This window comes from Pelophylax lessonae, assembly GCF_965119305.1.
Source record: "Pelophylax lessonae genome assembly, chromosome: 11".
Classification (NCBI taxonomy): domain Eukaryota; kingdom Metazoa; phylum Chordata; class Amphibia; order Anura; family Ranidae; genus Pelophylax; species Pelophylax lessonae.
In genome coordinates this window covers 11,796,998-11,820,515 of record NC_138778.1, presented here as the reverse complement: position 1 = coordinate 11,820,515, position 23,518 = coordinate 11,796,998, and the positions used below count along the sequence as shown (strand labels likewise).

The window sequence follows — 23,518 nt, the reverse complement described above, 5'->3', positions numbered from 1 at the left end:
TGTAATATATTGCAGAATATCAATCATTAGATGTGGTGGCTGCATTAGTCTTTTTTTTTTTCTGGCTCCCCCTCCCCAGGAGTTTCCACCTGGTGATCTGGCCAGTGACACACCTCCTGTATTAGAGTGTCCCCACTCTGGATGAAGGAGCACAGGAGAGACACAGCAGACATCATGGTCAGTCTGGAAGGAGGGGGAGTGTTAGATGGACTAGCAGATTTAGATACACTAACAAACTGAAGCGGAACTCCAGCTAACAGTTTATAAGAAGTTACAGCAGTTTTTGTTTTTTCTTTTGGAATAAAGGATTTACAGCTGATCAATGTAAGCACCCCTTCAGTGGAAAACTGCTTGTCTCAACCCTGCAACTGCTATATCCATAAGAGAGCTTGTTGGTTTTTTTTTTTTTAAACAAGACTTAGGCCCCGTTCACACTGGGGCGACGCTACTTCCCGGGGCGACCTCATAGGTCGCGGCGCGCTGCTCGCACCACGACCTCGGAGCAGCCGGCACAGACTTCATAACATTGAAGTCAATGCAGGTCGCTCCGGGTCGCCCCAAAGAAGCTCCGGACCCCTTTTCTAAGTCGGAGCGACTTGTGTCGCTCCTATTAGAACGGGTCCGCAGCTTCCCTATGGGAGGCGACCTACGGCGACCTGTCAGGCGACCAGGTCGCCCCAGTGTGAACGGGGGCTCACTGGCCAGATCACCAAGAAATAAGGCCCTGTTCACATACAAGCGACGCTACTTCGCACCGCGACCTCCGAGCAGCCGCCACGGACTTCATAACATTGAAGTCTATGGCGGTCGCCTCCTGGTCGCCCCAAAGAAGCTCCGGACCCTTTTTCTAAGTCGGAGCGACTTGTTTTTTTTTTTTTTAAAGCCCGTAGCGTGTGAAACACACTCAAAAGACTTCACCCGGTGCATAAAAAAGTGCACACACACCAACGTGAGGAACACAAAAAGTGCACAGGGTGTGCGAACACAAATGGTCTTCCCTCCGAAGAGGTAGGACCCGAACCTCGATCCCCCGGGGCCCAAGACTCCTGACAGGGATTTAAGGTACTCATGGTCTGTCTGGCCGAAACCAGACCGACCCCGTTCTTCAGGGGGGCTGCCGAAACAGCCCCCACCGAGTACTAAGTGGGGCTCCCCCGAAGGGAGACCCCATGAGAGAGGGCGGACTAAGCCAAAAGGCCATATCCACCCCCTCCCAAGACTCAAGGCTGGGCCCGAGGACCCACACCCTACAAGTCGTGCAGTGAAAAAAAAGGTGATAGAAAGTGACAAACTACAAAGAAAAAGCACACACAAACAAAAAGGTGGGGGAGGGGAAGTGGAGAGGTGAATTAGTGCCCTTGTGAAAATACAAGGGCAGGCCTTCCGGCCGGAATAAAAATTCCTCTGGTCGAAGCCAAAAGGCCTTGCCCAAGAGGCAGGTGCTTAAAAAAGTGTGTAGGTGCAGTGACCATGGTGCCGAAAAACTCAAGGCGAGCTGCCCCTCACCAGTGAGAATTAAGGCACCCCTGGGCTGCCACCCCAGGGGCACATACACTACGGGCTTTTTCTACCCCGGCCCAAAGGCCAGACCAAGTGTAGCCCTATCCTACCAGGAGGCATCAGAACTTTAGACAGCTTAGGGTGAGCCTGCCTTTAACTGGGGACAAGCCTTTTGCAAGGCCAGATTCAACCCAGGAGGAAAGGCCCTCCCACCGCCACCGCCGTTCCTTACCAATCACATCCAGGAGCAGTACTAACAAGTCGGACAAGCTGGTTTTCTCGCTCCCTTCAAACTGGTAGGGGCGGACCCATTCAAATCAGGAAGGCATTGGAACCTTCCGGCTTTCTCTGGTTTGGCCTACTCCGGTCCTCCAGTTACGCCCAGAGCGCCCCGGTTAACTTCGGCCACCACCGATACTAACCTTCAGGTTCCATTCCAACACTGATAAGAACAGATACTACACTTGATCTTAGCCAAAAGGCCTCGGAGCGGCCGCCACGGACTTCATAACATTGAAGTCTATGGCGGTCGCCTCCGGGTCGCCCCAAAGAAGCTCCGGACCCTTTTTCTAAGTCGGAGCGACTTGTGTCGCTCCTATTAGAACGGGTCCGCAGCTTCCCTATGGGAGGCGACCTACGGCGACCAGATCGCCTCACAGGTCGCCTTAGTGTGAACGGGGGCTTATAATGAAAAGAGATTCTAAAAAAATAAATATATAAATAAATAAAAAAAAAAAAAAAAAAAAAAACAAAACAAGGGTAGCCATGAGTTGGTAAGCTGTAATATGATAAATGTTTGCTTTTGGGTTCAATACCAATTTTAAAGAGCAAGTACAGCTAACCAGTATAGCCAATCATTCAGAAAGCCCAGTTTAAAAAAAAAAAAAAAAAAAAAAAATTCTAATAAATGCAATTGGAAGGACTCCAGCTTCTTGTTGCATGATTCCGCGCATCACTAGTGCCGGTTCACACTATAGCGATGGAAGACATTGCATGTGATTCGGAGCGCACTGCTCTGCAAATCACATGCAATGTCTGTGCGAAGCAGATTCAGCCATACAGGTTTTATGGCTGAATTCGCATCGTATTTGGACCAAAGTCACGCAGGACACTTTTTTTGGTCTGCACCAGAATCGGATCGCATGGGTGTTCACACCTATGAAACCTGATTTCTGTTTGAATTGACAGTTCACACTGCGATATGCGAACTGATCTGGGGGTGTCATTAACTTTGTATTGACACTCCCAGCGATTCACATATGACAGTGTGAACTGCCTGCGAGTCGGGTGCGGTGCAGGAACCCGCAGTGGATTCACAGGGTTCCCGTGGCACGCATCGCACCAGTGTGAACGGGCACTAAAACACAGAACAGTGCCAACAGTAGAATGGATAGTGACAGTTGGCTTACTGCCAATTTTTCTTTTAAGTGCCGTAGAAAACATGCAGCCATGTGCACAGTTCCAGTGTTTGTAGGATTGTATTTCTGTGGATGACGCACAATCCTCACTCCCCATGGATGCACAATTGAAAACACTAATAGCACAACAATTTTCCACTGCATGCAACAAAGCAACAATAGAGCCCATAGGGTGACATGACCCCCCTGAGATAATGGAGAGGCGGGGGCCGTGCAGAGCCCGACCCAAAGGCCAGCGTGCAGAACCCGACCCCCGCGGCCAGCATACAGAACCCGACCCCCCGCGGCCAGCATACAGAACCCGACGCCAGCATACAGAACCCGACGCCAGCATACAGAACCCGACCCCAGCATACAGAACCCGACCCCAGCATACAGAACCCGATCCCAGCATACAGAACCCGACCCCAGCATACAGAACCCGACCCCAGCATACAGAACCCGACCCCAGCATACAGAACCCGACCCCAGCATACAGAACCCGACCCCAGCATACAGAACCCGACCCCAGCATACAGAACCCGATCCCAGCATACAGAACCCGACCCCAGCATACAGAACCCGACCCCAGCATACAGAACCCGACCCCAGCATACAGAACCCGACCCCAGCATACAGAACCCGAACCCCAGCATACAGAACCCGATCCCCACAGCCAGTATATTGGCTAGAAAATTACTTAGAACCCCCAAACATACATACATATATATTTTTATATTTTTTTTATTTTTTTAGCAGAGACCCTATAGAATGGTGTATGTTGCATTTTTTTGTGTCACACTGTATTTGTGCAGCAGTTTTTCAAAAACTCAATTTTTTGGGGAAAAAAAAAAAAAAAAAAAAAAAAACACATTCATGAATTAAAAAAAAAAAAAACAGTAAAGTTAGCCCAATATTTTTATTTGTATAGTGTGAATGATGATGTTACGTCGCGTAAATAGATACCCAACATGCCACACTTTAAATTGTGTCTGCCTGTGGAATAGCCTCAAACTACGCTAACAATTCTCCCATAGGCGACGCTTTAAACGCCTTTACAGGTTACCAGTTTAGAGTGGCACAGGAGGTCTGGTGTTAGAATTATTGCTGTGACGTTCGCGACAATACCTCACATGTGTGGTGCGATCACCATTTACATATGCGTGCGCGAGTAACGTATGCGTTCACATTTGCGCCTAAGCACGGTGGGACAGGGGCGCTTTAAATTTATTTAATACAAAAAATTGTTTTTACACTTTTTAAAAAAAAAAAAAATATATATATATTTTTTTTTTTATGTACAAACATTATTGCTATCACAAAAGATGAATAACACCCCTTGTGACAGCATGGACCGTGACAGGTCCTCTTTATGGAGAGATTTGGGGTCTATTAGAGCAGTGGTCCTCAACCCTGGCCTACAGGGCCCACTAACAGGCCAGGTTTGCAAGATAACTGAAATACATCCCAGGTGATATAATTTGCTGCTCAGTGATCTCCTCAAGGTAATACTTAACTCCGGTCCTCAGGGCACACCAACAGGCCAGATTTTGAGGACCACTGTATTAGAGGACCTAATGTCATAATGAGGACTCCTGAGAAGACAGGGGACATAGATAAGACATCCCCTGAAAAAAAGGCCCAATGAGTTTTTGTAGCCAAAATAAATATAAGACCCGGTCTTATTTTCAGGGAAACACGGTATAGTGTATGAGTAACCCCACAAAGCCTTGTTATAGGTGTTACTGGTCCTTTAAGCTGCTTAGCGTCTCTCCTAACAGTGTCGGGTCAATGGAAACTCCTTCAGGCTACGTTCACATGTGGGCGCAGCGGATCACGGGCAGAATCACCGCGATTCTGCCCGCGATCCAGGAATCAATGCAAATCGTGGGACGCCCGTGTGATGCCCGTGATTTGCAATGGCATCCCAAACGCTGTGCGATGTTGCCGCGATTTCCCCCTGCCGAATCGCGGTAACATCGCGCAAACAGAATCGTGGGACGCATGACGCACAAAAGAAGCTTTTTGGGCGTCATGCGTCCCACGATTCTGTTTGCGCGATGTTACCACGATTCGGCAGGCGGAAATCGCGGCAACATCGCACAGCATTTGGGGTGCCATTGCAAATCACGGGCATCGCACAGGCGTCCCGCGATTTGCAATGATTTCCGGATCGTGGGCAGAATAGCAGTGATTCTGCCCTGATCCGCTGCGCCCACATGTGAACGTAGCCTTAAGGAAAGCTGCTTTTCCCTATTATCATTAGCAGAACTTTCTAGAAAGCAGATTGCATGACTTGCACAAATTAAAGCAATCCTATGTATATGAAAACAACACAAAACATCCACAATAGAAGCAAAAATTACAAAAACGGTGACAAAAAACACCCTCCAAACCAGCAGAGAGCTCCACAAAAAGCTGAATTCCTCCGCTGTGTTGGCAGGGGGACAATGGACAGTTTCCATTTCCAGAAAAGACTCGCAGCCCCACCGCTATTGGGGGGGGGGGGTGAGCAGGGGGGGAGACACGCCAGGAATTAAGGTCACACAAATTAACGATGGCAGCAGCTCGTCCTGACTAATAAAAAGTGACTTCATTAAGTCGCAGCCACTGGATCAGCTAATTGTGCGCTCTGCTTGTCCTTTCGTCACTTATCGTACGCAGACGATATTTTGTCCATATCCGAATCACAGAACACAAAACGCGTCAGACTATGTAAAAGGTTTTCCAGTCACATATAAAATTTCAGTCAGGATAAAGCAAGATTGAAGTTTGTTCAGCTTTACCAAAAGAATTGCCTATGCAGATAAGGGGCGTCTGTAGATAAAAACAAACGGTGCAGCTTTGACTAAATTTAATTCATGCCCTTGATATTGGTGTAGGCCATTTACATACCTCATGAAGCCTGTCTGGAATACTGCCAGGACGTTGCTAAGAGACGCCAAGTCATTACTGCTCACCTCCACCATCACAGGAGCGAGCTCTCCAATGTGGAGCTCAGAGCTACTACATCAGGGGGGAGAAAGAGCATGTAAGGGGGTTTCAATGAGAAGGAGCTCACTCCTGTTATGGTGAAGGAGAGCAGTAATTACTGGGCCTCTCTTAGCAACATCCTAACAACATCTCGGGAGTATTCCAGTCAGGCTTGTATGTAAGTACTGTATGTAAATAGTAAGTATGTAAATAGCAAGTATGTAAATAGTGCAAAGTTTGTTTTTATCTACAAAGTTAAATAATGCCTTATGCGCCCATTCAGACTGGTGCGACACGACTTTACTGGGGGCGACCTGTGAAGGCGCGACTTGCAGGGACATCATATAATTGAAGTCAATGCAAGTCGCCTCCAGGTCGCCCCAAAGTAGTACAGGACCCTTTTTCTAAGTCGGAGCGACTTGTGTCGCTCCTATTAGAACGGGTCCTGTACTATTCAATGGCGAGCGACCGACCGCGACTTGTCAGGCGACCAAGTCGCCTGACAAGTCGCACTAGTGTGAATGGACCCTATATAGGTGTAGGCCGTTTACATACTTCATAAAGCTTATTCCCAGGACATTGCAAAGAGAGGCCTAGTTGTTACTGCTCACCTCCACCATCACAGGAGTGAGCTCCTTCTCGGAATCAAACCCCATCACATGTTCTCACTCTCTCCTGATGCAGTAGCTCTGAGCTCAGAGTTTAAGAGCTCGCTCCTGTGATGGTGGGGGTGAGCAGTAGGGACAAGGCCTTTCTTTGCAACATCCTTAGAAATATCCTGGGAGTTTTCAGTCAGGCTTCAGGAGGTACCTAAAACATCCTAAACCTATAGAAAGGGCATTATTCAACTTAGTAGATAAAAACGAACTGTGCAGCTCTGACTAAAGTTGAATAATGCTCTTACTATAGTGTAGGCCATTTACGTACCTGATGAAGCCTGACTGGAGCATTCCCAAAACACTGCTAAGTGAGGCCTAGCTTCTTCTTCCATCACAAGTGAGCTCCTTCACTGAATTAAACCCCGTAATATGCGCTCGTTCTCCCCTGATGTAATAGCTCTGAGCTCAGCTTGAGAGCTCGCTCCTGTGATGGTGGAGGTGAGCAGTGATGACAAGGCCTCTCTTAGCAACATCCTTAGAAACTTCCTTGGAGTATTCCGGTCAGGCTTTAGGAGGTACGTAATTGGCCTACACCGATAGAAGGGACATTATTGAACTTTGTAGATGAAAACGAACTGTGCAGCTCTGACTAAAGTTGAATAATGCTCTTGCTAAAGGTGTAGGCCATTTATGTACCTGATGAAGCCTGACAGGAGCATTCACAAAACATTGCTAAGTGAGGCCTAGCTTTTACTGCTCACTACTTCCATCACGAGTGAGCTCCTTCTCTGATCCAAGCCCGTCATATGCTCTCGCTCTCCCCTAATGTAGTAGCTCTGAGCTCAGAGTTTGAGAGCTTGCTCCTGTGATAGTAGAGGTGAGCAGTGATGACTAGGCCTCTCTTAGCAACATCCTTAGAAACTTCCTGGGAGTATTCCGGTCAGGCTTTAGGAGGTACGCAATTGGCCTACACCTATAGAAGGGGCATTATTCAACTTTGTAGATAGAAAACAAACTGCAGCTCTAAATAAAGTTGAATAATGCTTCTGCTATTGGGGTAGGCAATTTGCATACCTCATGAAGCCTGACTGAAATACTCCCAGGATTTTTCTAAGGATGTTGCTAAGAGAGGCCTAGCTATTACAGCTCACCTCAACCATCACAGGAGTGAGCTCTTTCTCTGATTCAAAACTCCTCACATGATCTTTCTCTCCCCTGATGCAGTAGCTCTTAGCTCAGCATTTTAGAGCTCACTCCTGTGACAACGGAGGTCAGTAGTAACGACTAGGTCTCTCTTAGCAACATCCTGAGAGTATTCCATTCAGGCTTCGTGAGGTACATAATTCCCTTGCTATAGGTGTAGGCCATTTATGTACCTCATGAAGGCCGCCTGAAATACTCCCAGGACGTGTCTAAGAATGTTGCTAAGAGAGGCCTAGCTATTAGGGCTCACCTCAACCAGCACAGGAGTGAGCTCTTTCTCTGATTCAAACCTCCTCACATGATCTCGCTCTCCAATGATGCACTATTTCTGAGATCAGCGTTTGAGAGCTCGCTCCTGTGACAGTGGAGGTGAGCAGTAATGACTAGGTCTCTCTTAGCAACATCCTGGAAGTATTCCAGTCAGGCTTCATGAGGTACATAATGCCCTTGCTATAGGTGTAAGCCGTTTATGTACCTCATGAATCCTGACTGGAATACTCCCAGAATGTTTCCAAGGATGTTGCTAAGTGAGGCCTAGTCGTTATTGCTCACCTCCACCATTACAGAAGTGAGCTCTTTCTCCGCTTCAAACCCCCTCACATGCTCTCTATCTCTCCTGATGTAGTAGCTCTGAGCTCAGCATTTGAGAGTTCGCTCCTGTGATGGTAGAGGTGAGCAGTAATGACCAGGCCTCTCTTAGCAATATCCTGGGAGTATTCCAGTCAGGCTTCATGAAGTACGTAAACAGCCTACACCTATAGCAAGGGTATTTTTCAACTTTGGTCAGAGCTGCAGTTAGTACAGGTGCCCCTCAAGAGGAGTTTTTTTGGTAAAGATAAACCAACCCTTTAGGGAAAACTGGGTGAAAAGACAGCAAAATACAGCAGAATGAAGAAAAAAAAAAAAAAAACAGTGAGGCCTTTTTCTAGGTTTGGGTTGGTGAAAATTCTCTACAGTTCAGTCAGGTTTTTAGGTTATTTCCACTTCACTTCAAAAATGGTTAAAATGAGAAGACGAATTGTCCAACACATGATGATTGACAAGTCAAACTGCCGGAAACTCACACAGAGAGCAAACCCAGATAAAGGCAAATTCCATCTTTATAAACCTTCCCAAAATGTTACACTTTGCGAACATAGGCATAGTTCACCTTTACCAAAAATCAGCTTATGCAGGTTAGGGGCGCCGGTAGATAAAAACAAACGGTCAGCTGTGGCCTAAGTTGGATAATGGCCTTGCTATGTAGGTCATTTACACACCTCCTGAAGCCTGGTCAACAAAACTCCCAGCGATGGCATCATCCTGTCCTGCCTTGTTGTTCGGACGTTACTAAGACACTGTGGGACAAGGGAGAGACCGACAGCTGCAGTGGCCGGACAAGGGAGAGACCGACAGCTGCAGTGGCCGGACAAGGGAGAGACCGACAGCTGCAGTGGCCGGACAAGGGAGAGACCGACAGCTGCAGTGGCCGGACAAGGGAGAGACCGACAGCTGCAGTGGCCGGACAAGGGAGAGACCGACAGCTGCAGTGCCTGGACAAGGGAAAGACCGACAGCTGCAGTGCCTGGACAAGGGAGAGACCGACAGCTGCAGTGCCTGGACATAAGGGAGACCGACAGCTGCAGTGCCTGGACATAAGGGAGACCGACAGCTGCAGTGCCTGGACATAAGGGAGACCGACAGCTGCAGTGCCTGGACATAAGGGAGACCGACAGCTGCAGTGGCTGGACATAAGGGAGACCGACAGCTGCAGTGGCTGGACAGAAGGGAGACCGACAGCTGCAGTGCCTGGACAAGGGAGACCGACAGCTGCAGTGCCTGGACAAGGGAGACCGACAGCTGCAGTGCCTGGACATAAGGGAGACCGACAGCTGCAGTGGCTGGACATAAGGGAGACCGACAGCTGCAGTGGCTGGACATAAGGGAGACCGACAGCTGCAGTGCCTGGACATAAGGGAGACCGACAGCTGCAGTGGCTGGACAGAAGGGAGACCGACAGCTGCAGTGCCTGGACAAGGGAGACCGACAGCTGCAGTGCCTGGACAAGGGAGACCGACAGCTGCAGTGCCTGGACATAAGGGAGACCGACAGCTGCAGTGGCTGGACATAAGGGAGACCGACAGCTGCAGTGGCTGGACATAAGGGAGACCGACAGCTGCAGTGGCTGGACATAAGGGAGACCGACAGCTGCAGTGGCCGGACAAGGGAGACTGACAGCTGCAGTGGCCGGACAAGGGAGACTGACAGCTGCAGTGGCCGGACAAGGGAGACTGACAGCTGCAGTGGCCGGACAAGGGAGACCGACAGCTGCAGTGGCCGGACAAGGGAGGCCGACAGCTGCAGTGCCTGGACATAAGGGAGACTGACAGCTGCAGTGGCTGGACATAAGGGAGACTGACAGCTGCAGTGGCTGGACATAAGGGAGACTGACAGCTGCAGTGGCTGGACATAAGGGAGACTGACAGCTGCAGTGGCTGGACATAAGGGAGACTGACAGCTGCAGTGGCTGGACAAGGGAGACTGACAGCTGCAGTGGCTGGACAAGGGAGACTGACAGCTGCAGTGGCTGGACAAGGGAGACTGACAGCTGCAGTGGCCGGACAAGGGAGACTGACAGCTGCAGTGGCCGGACAAGGGAGACTGACAGCTGCAGTGGCCGGACAAGGGAGACTGACAGCTGCAGTGGCCGGACAAGGGAGACTGACAGCTGCAGTGGCCGGACAAGGGAGACTGACAGCTGCAGTGGCCGGACAAGGGAGACTGACAGCTGCAGTGGCCGGACAAGGGAGACTGACAGCTGCAGTGGCCGGACAAGGGAGACTGACAGCTGCAGTGGCTGGACAAGGGAGAATGCTGGTGTTCTGGACATTGGGTGTATACTGTCCTAAGTGTTAGTACAGCTAGCTGCTCTGTCCAGCCCCATGCAGCCACAGCAGCTGTCAGCCTTTCAGAGTTTGACAGGTTGCTGGCAGCAAGGCTGGATGCTGCACCTCTGCTGGCAATACCAATAGCAAGCATACCAACTTGAAAAGAGGTAACTGATTTTGCTATGGACTACAGCAATTCGCAATGTTAAAGCAGAATCAAACCCAAAAGCAAGGCTCTCTTTTGTCTATTTTCATCTGGTGATCCAGCTAGTAAGTCTGTTTTCAAAAGCACAAGCTCTCCAGCAGAATGTATCAGTTTACAGGGATTATACAAACCATTTAAAATTACAGGAGGCACGCACAATGATCAGCATTTATGTACTCATGTAAAACCTTTACCCCAAAAAGGAAAACAAAGTTTGCTGAAACTGATTATAAAGTGTGAGCAGGAGTTTGACTTCAGTTTGCTACTGTATCTAAATCTGCTAATAAATTTAACACCCCCCCCCCCCCACCCACTGACAAGGCTGCTGTGTCTCCTATGCTCCCCCTATAAATAGAATAGAGAGGCTCTAGTACAGGAGGTGAGCTACTGGCCAGATTATCAGGTGAAACAGAGAAAAAAGACAAAAAAAGGAAAACGAATGCAGCCGCTACATTTAATGATTGGTAGGCTACAACGTATTATATTTTTGGTTTTGGGTCTAATTCCGCTTTAGGGCAAACCACAAACGAACAATGAAAACCAAAAAAAAAAAAATACTGAACTACAAAAAAAAAAAAAAATCATCATAATTATAAATACGCAACGACCGCATCAAACTCATATTACACTGCATTCAAAATGGAACGTCCTCGGAGGTGATCCCAGTGCAGGATATCAGACATATTACATTGAACTCCACTAGATTGTAAGCTCTGGGGGACAGGGCCCTCCTACCCTCTTGTATTAAATTGTTTTCTTTTTAAACTTCTTTTTATTAAAGTTTATATATGCAAGTACAAAAACAAAAAACAATTCAGCACCAGTAGGCAATGCGACCGATATAGGATATTAACAGAGCCAATGAAAAAATACTTCAACACATCGCATTATCAACATTTGCGAATCGCAAGTATGGAATTGTTTTCTAACTGTTCTGTCTCCCAAGCACTGCAAAAACTGCTGGGTCTATATAACTCCTGTGTAATAAAAATAGAACAAGAATATAAAATAAAATAATGTAAAATTTTATATATACATTATAAAATAAATATATAAATAAATAATAATTTAAAATATAACAAGCATATAAAATAAATCTAAAATATATAAATAATTTAAAAATAATATAGAAATAATAATCTAAAATTTATGAACAATAATCTAAAATTTAACAAGAATATGAAATAAACATTATAAAATATTTTAATGATAATCCAAACTAAATAATAATCTAAAATATATAAATGATAAAATATAAATAATTTAAACTATATAAATAGTAATATAAAAAAATAATATAGAATATTTAAAATGTAAAAATAATACTCCAAAATATACCAAGAATATTAAATATTCTAAAATATTTAAAAATTAATATAAAATAAATAGTATAAAATATATTCATGATAAAATCTAACAAGAATATAAAATATAGAAATAATATTCTAAAATGTATAAATGATAGTCTAAAATATAACAATATGAAATAAACATTATAAAATATTTAAATATAAAATAAATAATAACTTAAAATATAACAAGAATATAAAATAAATAACATCAAATATATAAATATTAATCTAAAATAAATATAGAAATAATAATCTAAAATATATAAAATTATAACAAAATATAACAAGAATATAAAATAAATAACAAAATATATAAAAAATAATCTAAAATCTATAAATGATCATATAAAAAAAAAATAATCTAAAATATATAAATAATATAAAATATAATACAATAATAATAAATCGCAACAAGGCAGAACAATGTCACATACACAGGTCAGAAATCCGGGAAACAAAGCGACAAAACCGTTATAAATGCCACACGATACTGATGATACAGAAAGCAAAATATCCAAATTCTGTATACTATCACAAGCCAAACTTGTCCAACTCTGGCCCCCAAGGGCCGCACACCACTAAGATTTCGGGGAGGCGCAGTAACCATCCATTCGCCACTCTTGCCAATAAAATGACCAATCTCCAGTTAGCAGAGATCACAGAGCGAAGGAGACAGAGTGACCGGCTGCCAGCGCAGAGACGGCGGTAATCAGCTTTAGCCGTGTCAAACGTCAGTCATCCCAATGGTCTCCGCAGAGACGCAGGACGCGCTGTCACTGGAGAAAGTTGCCGCCGTGTCTGGCGCTCTGCATTTCAGCTCAAGGTCAGCCGATATCTCAGATCCGGTAACGTACGACCGACCTCCTTTCCATTTCACCGTCCTCACTGCGGCAACCTTTAAACTTTGGATGAGTCCGGCCTGTAAGGGCCGAGCTGGACGACTCCATTACAGCGGCATATAAAGTACATTTTGCATTAAATGCAAAGAGCAATAAAAACAAAAGCAAGCAATAAATACGCAGGACAGAGACGCACGAATACAGAAAGCGGCGATCCGTACGCTCGGCAGGGGGATCAATCAAACCACATAAAAACAATGAAGTCAGTGCAGCTGGGCGGCTGAGCATGCCCTGGGAGGCGAAGGGTTAATAAGTACCTGAGGATCCTGGGAAGGGTCTCGGTGAGGGCCGGCAGGCCGGCGGAGAAGGAGAAATGGACGAGCAGCAGGACAGACAGCGACACCAGGATGGCAGAATTAATGACCACCGCCCCGCCAACAAAGCCAAACACAAAGAGTAGCATGCATCTGGGACTCATGGCTCTGCGCTGGCATGGTGGCAGGCCTGGGGGATCAAGGGTGCCGCACGTCTAACGAGGGGGGTCCGCCGGCCGAGCTCAGGGTCTGTCATTCAGCTGGTGCCACAAAAAGCAATGCCAGAGCCCATTGCTGCGTGTGTGCTCCTGCAGCAGACTCCGAGCGATGACATCATCCCTCCCCCCCCCTCCCCTCCTCCCCTTCTACACCGGCTCTCCCGGGGAAAGGGATGAAGATGCTCTGTATTGAGCTGCAGCCAATCAATGCGCATTATCCATCAGGGGACTCCAGCACAGAGGAGGAACAGGCAGCCGCTGCTGGATGCTGACAATCCGTGCGCAACAAACACAGACAGAGCGCAACACACACACACACACACAGACACACAGACAGACAGAGCACAACACACACACACACAGAGCACAACACACGCAGACAGAGCGCAACACACACACACACACACAGACAGACAGAGCACAACACACACACACACAGAGCACAACACACGCAGACAGAGCGCAACCCACACACACACACACACAGACAGACAGAGCGCAGCGCAACCCACACACACACACACACACACACAGACAGACAGAGCGCAGCGCAACACACACACACACACACAGACAGACAGAGCGCAACACACACACACACAGAGAGCGCAACCCACACACACACACAGACAGACAGAGCGCAACACACAGACAGAGCACAACACACGCAGACAGAGCGCAACACCGACACACACACACACAGACAGAGCACAACACACACACACAGAGCACAACACACACACACAGAGCACAACACACACACACAGAGCACAACACACGCAGACAGAGCGCAACCCACACACACACACACACACACACACACAGACAGACAGAGCGCAACACACACACACACACAGACAGACAGAGCGCAACACCCACACACACACAGAGAGCGCAACCCACACACACACACAGACAGACAGAGCGCAACACACACACACAGAGCACAACACACACACACACACACACAGACAGAGCACAACACACGCAGACAGAGCGCAACACCGACACACACACACACACACAGACAGACAGCGCAACCCACACACACACAGAGCGCAACCCACACACGCAGACAGAGCGCAACCCACACACAGAGCGCAACCCACACACAGAGCGCAACCCACACACAGAGCGCAACCCACACACAGAGCGCAACCCACACACACACACAGAGCGCAACCCACACACGCACACAGAGCGCAACCCACACACGCACACAGAGCGCAACCCACACACACACACACACACACGCACACACAGAGCGCAACCCACACCCACACACACACACAGAGCGCAACCCACATACACACACACAGAGCGCAACCCACACACACACACACGAGCGCAACCCACACACACAGACAAGAGCGCAACCCACACACACAGACAGACAGAGCGCAACACACACACAGACAGACAGAGCGCAACACACACACAGACAGACAGAGCGCAACACCCACACACAGACAAGAGAGCAACCCACACACAGACAAGAGAGCAACCCACACACAGACAGACAGAGCGCAACCCACACACAGACAGAGCGCAACACCCACACACAGACAAGAGAGCAACCCACACACAGACAAGAGAGCAACACACACACAGACAAGAGAGCAACACACACACAGACAGACAGAGCGCAACACCCACACAGACAGAGCGCAACACCCACACACAGACAAGAGAGCAACCCACACACAGACAGACAGAGCGCAACACCCACACAGACAGACAGAGCGCAATCCACAGACAGACAGAGCGCAATCCACAGACAGACAGAGCGCAATCCACAGACAGACAGAGCGCAACCCACACACACACACACACACACACACACACACACACACACACACACACACAGCGCAACCCACACACACAGACAGACAGCGCAACCCACACACACACAGAGCGCAACCCACACACACAGAGAGCGCAACCCACACACACAGAGAGCGCAACCCACACACACACACACAGAGCGCAACCCACACACACACAGAGAGCGCAACCCACACACACAGAGAGCGCAACCCACACACAGACAGACAATGGAGCCGGTTCACACATCTCCGGGGCGGCCGCGGTCCGCACTAAAAAAGGTCCCATTCGTCTTTGGCTCCAATTCAGGCAAAAATGTGGACCCGATTCGTACCTGTAATGGAGAATAGGGACGCACCGGACCCCCCCCAAATTCATGTCCGAACTGACAATTCGCACTGCGATATGCAAACTGATCTGGGGGTGTCTTTAACTCTGTATTGACACCCCCAGCGATTCACATATGGCAGTGTGTACTGCCTGCGATTTCAATGCATCGCATATGTGTGTGAACCGGCACTTAGGCTCCATTCACACCTGAGCGCATCTTTCTCAGGCATTTTTAGGGGGGGATTTTTCTCAGGCATTTTTAGGGGGGGATTTTTCTCAGGCATTTTTAGGGGGGGATTTTTCTCAGGCATTTTTAGGGGGGGATTTTTCTCAGGCATTTTTTTGGGATTTTTCTCAGGCATTTTTCAGGCGTTTTTTTGGTGTTTGGAGGCAGGCATTGATATCTAACAAAAACGCTTGTATTCAGCCAAAAAAAGACGCTCATGTACTATTTTAAGCTTCAGGCATTTTGCTTCAGGCGACAAAATGCTCATATGTGAACAGGAGCCATTGAAATGAATGGGATTTTGCTTGTTGGGCATTTTGAGACTTCAGAGATGAGCGTTTTACCAGCTGAAATATGCTCAGGTGTGACCAGGGCTTAGAGCCAGTTCACACTGGGGCGACTCAAAGTCGCCCTGACTTTGAAGCCGCCCCGTGCAGCGCAACTTCATTGCGGCTTGCAAACTAATTCTCTAATAGAAGTCAATGCAAGTTGCTCCGAAGTCGCCCCTAAGTAGTGCAGGAACCTCTTTCTAAGTCGGAGTGATTTGAGTCGCTCCTATTAGAACGGTTCCATTGCACAGCATGGACCGAGACTTGTCAGGCGCCAAAGTCTCCTGACAAGTCGTGGCAGTGTGAACCGGAACTAGGCAGCACATAAAAATACAAACACAGGAAAGTAAACAAATAACAACAAACAGGATAAAGGAACAAAAAATATCACCTGATATTAGAAATGAAAAATCTAACAAGTAAACATCACGCAATAAAATAAGTTAAAAAAAACTAAAAAAAGTTCCATCAAAAAATAAAAAAATAATAATAATAATGTTAAAAATGTATAAAGTATGAACAAAACAACCAATAATAACAACAAAAACAATAATAATAATAATAATAATAATAATAATAGTAGGTGATGGTGGAAGAGACCGTGTTCTGGAGAGGAAAGGGTGCTACACGCCGCCTGGCTCCCACCACATTCCAGCCCAGCACACAGATTTTCGGAATCAGCCCCGGCATTGTTATAGGATTTAAATACAATGGTGGTATTCTCTGCCATAGACAAAAGCAGCCTGGGGGTGAGAGGCACATCCCCCTCCCCCCCCCCACTTTCTCTATTAAACTTGCACTGATCTCACCTAATTCTGTTTTGCATGGTAGATTCCAGTTGATCGGATGACATCAGCTGCTGCAGTTTGGTACGTTCCAGGTGTTCCATGTAATTATGGATCATCTAGTGAGAGATAAAAGATGATTGTTTAATATTTATGGACATTTTCCCCCAAAGTGCACAAGCAATGAAAATGTTCATTATTATTATTCAGGATCTAGGATTATTAAATTATTATATTATTATTTAGGATTTATTATTATTATTCAGGATTATTATATTATTATTATTAATGATTTATTATTATTATTATTATTATTATTATTAAGGATTTATTATTATTATTATTCAGGATCTATAATTATTAAATTATTATGATATTATTTAGGATTTATTATTATTCAGGATTTACTATTATTAAATTATGATATTATTCAGGATTTATTATTATTTTATTATTATTATTATTATTATTCAGGATTTATTATTATTATTCAGGATCTATTATTATTAAATTATTTAGGATTTATTATCATTATTATTATTCAGGGTTTACTATTATTAAATTATGATATTATTCAGGATTTATTATTATTTTATTATTATTATTATTATTATTATTCAGGATTTATTATTATTCAGGATCTATTATTATTAAATTATTTAGGATTTATTATCATTATTATTATTCAGGGTTTACTATTATTAAATTATGATATTATTCAGGATTTATTATTATTATTATATTATAATTATTCAGGATTATTATTATTAAGGATTTATTATTATTATACAGGATCTATTATCATTATTAAATTATGATATTATTCAGGATCTATTATTATTATTATTATTATTAAAATATTATGATATTATTCAGGATTTATTATTATTATTATTCAGGATTATTATTATTAAGGATTTATTATTATTATACAGGATATATTATTATTATTAAATGATATTATTATTCAGGATCTATTATTATTATTATTATTATTATTATTATTAAAATATTATGATATTATTCAGGATTTATTATTATTATTCAGGATCTATTATGATTAAATTATGATATTATTCAGGATTTGTTATTATTATTATAGAGGATTTATATAGCGCCAACAGTTTGCGCAGCACTTTACAATATAAGGAAAGACAATACAGTTACAATACAATTCAATAAAGGAGGAATTGGGCTCATCCACCCAAAAGTGGCGTTTCAGTTGTAGGTGGAGCTTGTGGGGGGGGGGGGGGTTGTATGAATTTTGGGCGACTCCAATAGCAAGGGTCCCCCCCGTAACTGATCCTGGCTCTGTTCCCCAACACCATGGGGGTCGACCTAATCCTTCGTTATATTCTCTATAATATGAAAAATTCAGCACAGGGATGGTGGGAACCCCTCATAATGGGCACAGTAGGTGTACAGACCCAGGAACTCAGCACAGGGATGGTGGGAACCCCTCATAATGGGCACAGTAGGTGTACAGACCCAGGAACTCAGCACAGGGATGGTGGGAACCCCTCATAATGGGCACAGTAGGTGTACAGACCCAGGAACTCAGCACAGGGATGGTGGGAACCCCTCATAATGGGTACAGCAGGTGTACAGACCCGGGAACTCAGCACAGGGATGGTGGGAACCCCTCATAATGGGCACAGCAGGTGTACAGACCCGGGAACTCAGCACAGGGATGGTGGGAACCCCTCATAATGGGCACAGCAGGTGTACAGACCCGAGAACTCAGCACAGGGATGGTGGGAACCCCTCATAATGGGCACAGCAGGTGTACAGACCCAGGAGCTCCGCACAGGGATGGTGGGAACCCCTCATAATGGGCACAGCGGGTGTACAGACCCGGGAACTCAGCACAGGGATGGCGGGAACCCCTCATAATGGGCACAGCAGGTGTATAGACCCGGGAACTCAGCACAGGGATGGTGGGAACCCCTCATAATGGGCACAGCAGGTGTACAGACCCGGGAACTCAGCACAGGGATGGTGGGAACCCCTCATAATGGGCACAGCAGGTGTACAGACCCGAGAACTCAGCACAGGGATGGTGGGAACCCCTCATAATGGGCACAGCAGGTGTACAGACCCAGGAGCTCCGCACAGGGATGGTGGGAACCCCTCATAATGGGCACAGCGGGTGTACAGACCCGGGAACTCAGCACAGGGATGGTGGGAACCCCTCATAATGGGATACAGCAGGTGTACAGACCCGGGAACTCAGCACAGGGATGGTGGGAACCCCTCATAATGGGCACAGAGAGAATGCAGTGCTGGGAATTCAGTATGTAAAGTGCTCTGAGAAGCACTATATAAAAGTTTATTAATATTTTTATGATGTCACAGGAGTGTCGCTACTTTTACATTCTAGAATAATGGAGCTTCGCGCTGCCAAAGTGATGTATAAAACACTCAGTGACCGCATTCAAACACATCAAAGCTGCTGCAAATACAAATTCTGTTCCCACAATGATAACACTCAGTTATCATTTATCAGTTAAGTTAGCCATTTTCTTTCTATATTGTGAAAGATGATGTCACGCCGAGTAAATAGCTACCCAACATGTTACGGTTTAAAATTGCGCACACCCGCGGAATGGCGACAAACTACGGTCAATAAAAATCTCCATAGGCGACGCTTTAAAAAATTTTAACGGTTACCAGTTTAGAGTTAGAGAATAGCTCTATTTTTTTTAATCATTGCTCTCGCTCTGGCGATAGCGGCAATACCTCACATGTGTGATTTGAACAGCGATTTAATTTGCAGGCGCAACTTCCGTTTACATTTTCTTTCGTGCGCAAGCTCACGGCGACGGTTCAAAAATTATTTTTTCCCCAATTTTATTTTTTTTTTTTTTTAATTTTAGTACAGGTTTTAAAAAAAAAAAAAAATCTGATCATTTTTATTGCTGTCACAAGCAATGTAAACATCCCTTGTGACAGTAATATGCAGTGACAGGTACTCTTTATGGAGGGATCGGGGGTCTAAAATACCTCAAACCCTTCCACTGCACGTCAATGTATTGAAAAAGCCGAAAAACTGCATTTCTGAAAATTGTCACTTTTTAAATTTGGTGCCGTTAGCAGCCGAGTAACCCATGGACGCCGCCTCCCAGTTACATCAACGGAGAGAGAGACCCGATCAACGGAGAGAGAGACTCGATCAAAGCCACATCGGGCGTTGATCGGGACTCCAACTAGAGCCGCTCGCTGGGGTAACGACCGAGCGGCTCTTGAGCAGCATCGGTCGTTACCGCCGGTAAGCCAACCGCCGGCTCTAAAAAAATGGTACCGGGATGATGCTGCTAGCTAGAGGCACCATCCCGGTACAACCACTTCTTGCAGCCGGCATACAGCTACGGCGATTTGCGGTGAGTGGTTAATAAATTACGGTTTTACACTATGGTGCCTCTTCCATTGATTTGTATGGGGTATCCATCTACCTTTGCCATGAGAGTTCTGGATGGAGATCTAATGCTGGCCATACACCAGTGGCGTAGCGTGGGGGGTGCTGGGGGTGCCAGCCGCACCGGCAGAAAAATCTGGGGGGGGGGGGGGGGAGCATCCGTGGCCGCACCAGTGTCACTTAAACGCGGCCGGCCCAATGTGCTCCTGGGGCGCCTTAGATTTAAAAACGGCGCCGCCTGGCGCCAACATGTCACTGCGCATGCGCCGCTGCCCCTCGGGAAAGGCCATACATGCCTCAGGAACAGGTAAGTGAGCAGGTAAGTGAGACTCCTCCACAGCCGCATTACCTGCCATTATGCGGGGCTGCGGGGACACCTGTACCCAAAAACAAAAAACTGTTTTCCTAGTTTCGGTTATAAAACTTTGAAAAACAACAAGTAATTTTTCTTCTTCACTGATGAGGCTGCACCGATGGGCACTACTGAGGCTGCACCGATGGGCACTACTGAGGCTGCACCGATGGGCACTACTGAGGCTGCACCGATGGGCACTACTGAGGCTGCACCGATGGGCACTACTGAGGCTGCACCGATGGGCACTACTGAGGCTGCACCGATGGGCACTACTGAGGCTGCACCGATGGGCACTAAAAAGGAGGCACTGGCGGCCACCAATAAGTCGGCACTGGCGGCCACCAATAAGGAGGCACTGGCGGCCACCAATAAGGAGGCACTGGCGGCCACCAATAAGGAGGCACTGGCGGCCACCAATAAGGAGGCACTGGCGGCCACCAATAAGGAGGCACTGGCGGCCACCAATAAGGAGGCACTGGCGGCCACCAATAAGGAGGCACTGATGGCCACTAATGAGTGTTCATTAATTTTAATGGCTAGAATAAATAATTTGTCTGGCTAATGAAATTAATGCCAAAGCGCTTTACGTGCCTGAATGTGTTACACACGTTTACAAGTGACAAACGCTGCTGCCAGGAAGTAAGACGTCTAAGAGAGACGGCCAAACTTCCAGTGTACAGGAGGCCTTAAACTATGAAAACTGTAAAGGCATTTCAAGCGCCACCTACTGATAATTAATGGCATCGCAGTTTTTCATCACATGGCAGGCACAAAGATTTGAGGCTCAACATATCTGATATCTGTTTACTCTTCACTACCTCGATTTGCACAAGAAAAAAAAATAAAAAAATAGGAATTAAATTGTGTTTGTGTAAAATAAAGTTCACTTTGGTGTATGTTTTTTCTGAAAATTTAAACTTGATAAACAGTTGTGCAAATATCAGAATATCACGTGACATAAAAAAATGCACCTATTATCAGCTGATTCTACAAGTCCTCTGCATTTAGAAAACACGTTCTAGGGGTTATAAATCATTTTACAGCAAAAAAATTTGGCATTTAACGTGTGCAAAAAGAAAAAAAAAAGTTCTAGAGAGGAACTGATTAAATACATTAAGTGCCGGTTCACATATATGTGATGACAGACATCGCATGTGATTCGCACTGCACTGCTCTGCAAATCACATGCGATGTCTGTGCAATGCAAATTCAGCCATACAGATTGTATGGCTGAATTTGCATTGGATTCGGACACAACTCGCACAGGACCCTTTTTTGGGTCCGCACCAGAATCAGATCACATGGGTGTTCACATCTATGCGATCCGATTCATGTTCGAACTGACAGTTCTCACTGCGATATGCAAACTGATCTGGGGGTGTCATTAACTTTGTATTGACACCCCCAGCAACTCGCATATGGCAGTGTGAACTGCCTGCGAGTCGAGTGCGATGCGGGAACCCGCAGTGGATTCGCAGGGTTCCCGCATCGCATATGTGTGAACCGGGACTTAGGGTTTGATTATATGCTATTTAACCACTTCAGCTCCAGAAGGTTTTACCCCCTTAATGACCCCCCTTAATAATTGCGCGGTGGTGCGACGCTGTATCTGTAGTCAGGAAGAATTCGCTACGCACGTAATTTACTAAAACGACACCTCCCAGGATTCTCTGAGACTTTACAATTTTGGGGAGTCCTTGGGCGGTGAAAGGGCCAATGCAAGCTGCAGTTGTAGAACTAGAAGAGGTTATTCAATGGGTGCGACTGAACCAAAGTTAGCTGCAAGTTGCAATCAATCAATCGCGCCTTTTATCAGAAAAGGGAATTCTTTTACATCACCTCTGGACTCCATGACTAAAGGACACCGCCAGGGGAGGGAGGGGCTGCGTGACATCATGGTACAGCCGGGTGACATGTGGTATGAAACCCCAATGATTGTTTACATGCTGACTGCGGACATGCGGCAGCTCTGGAAGGCAAATGAAAATTCTGGAGGTATCAACAAATGCTATTATAATATTCACAGCGTACAATCCACCGATCCGAAAAAAACATCCAACTTACGGTAATTGTAGTAATAAAATCACTCTAATATAGCACTGTAACACCATGATGGTCATAGTAGCCATGATAGTGACAGTAGCCATGATGATCAGCGTGAAAACACACAAATATATATATTATATATTATATACACAAATTATATTATATATATACACACATATATACACACACACACACACATAATGCCTGTAGTATGGATAGATGGCACCGCCTAGAGGAGCTCCATATAATATTTGATGCAAAAAAAGCCTGAATAACCGTGGCATCTTGTGAGTTGCTACAGCTATTGTTCTTATTTTATAATAAATTTGTCTGCACTTAGAGTGCTTTTTTTTTTGTTTTTTTATGATGATCAGCGTAGTCACGACGATCATAGTAGCCATGATTGACCATCATGGCTATGACCATCATGGCTACTATGACCATCATGGCTACTATGACCATCATGACTACTAGGACCATCATGGCTACTATGACCATCATGGCTACTATGACCATCATGGCTACTATGACCATCATGGCTACTATGACCATCATGGCTACTATGACCATCATGGCTACTATGACTTAGTAGCCATGATGGTCATAGTAGTCATGATGATAGTAGCCAAGATGGTCATAGTAGCCAAGATGGTCATAGTAGCCAAGATGGTCATAGTAGCCAAGATGGTCATAGTAGCCATGATTGACCATCATGGCTATGACCATCATGACTACTATGAC

General features: G+C 45.8%; 1 protein-coding gene across 4 annotated transcripts in view; it reads right to left on the bottom strand.

The window, feature by feature from the left end:
* Window positions 1–23,518, bottom strand: part of SPAG9 (sperm associated antigen 9) — a 125,689-nt gene that overhangs the window by 60,774 nt on the left and 41,397 nt on the right. For 3 of the 4 annotated variants that reach the window (XM_082272420.1, XM_082272422.1, XM_082272421.1), the window contains exon 4: window positions 16,986–17,080. In XM_082272420.1, coding sequence (XP_082128546.1) covers window positions 16,986–17,080 — 95 coding nt within the window. Of the gene's footprint in view, window positions 1–13,252; window positions 13,671–16,985; window positions 17,081–23,518 lie in introns of those variants that run through there. The other variant, XM_082272423.1, reaches the window with a different exon arrangement.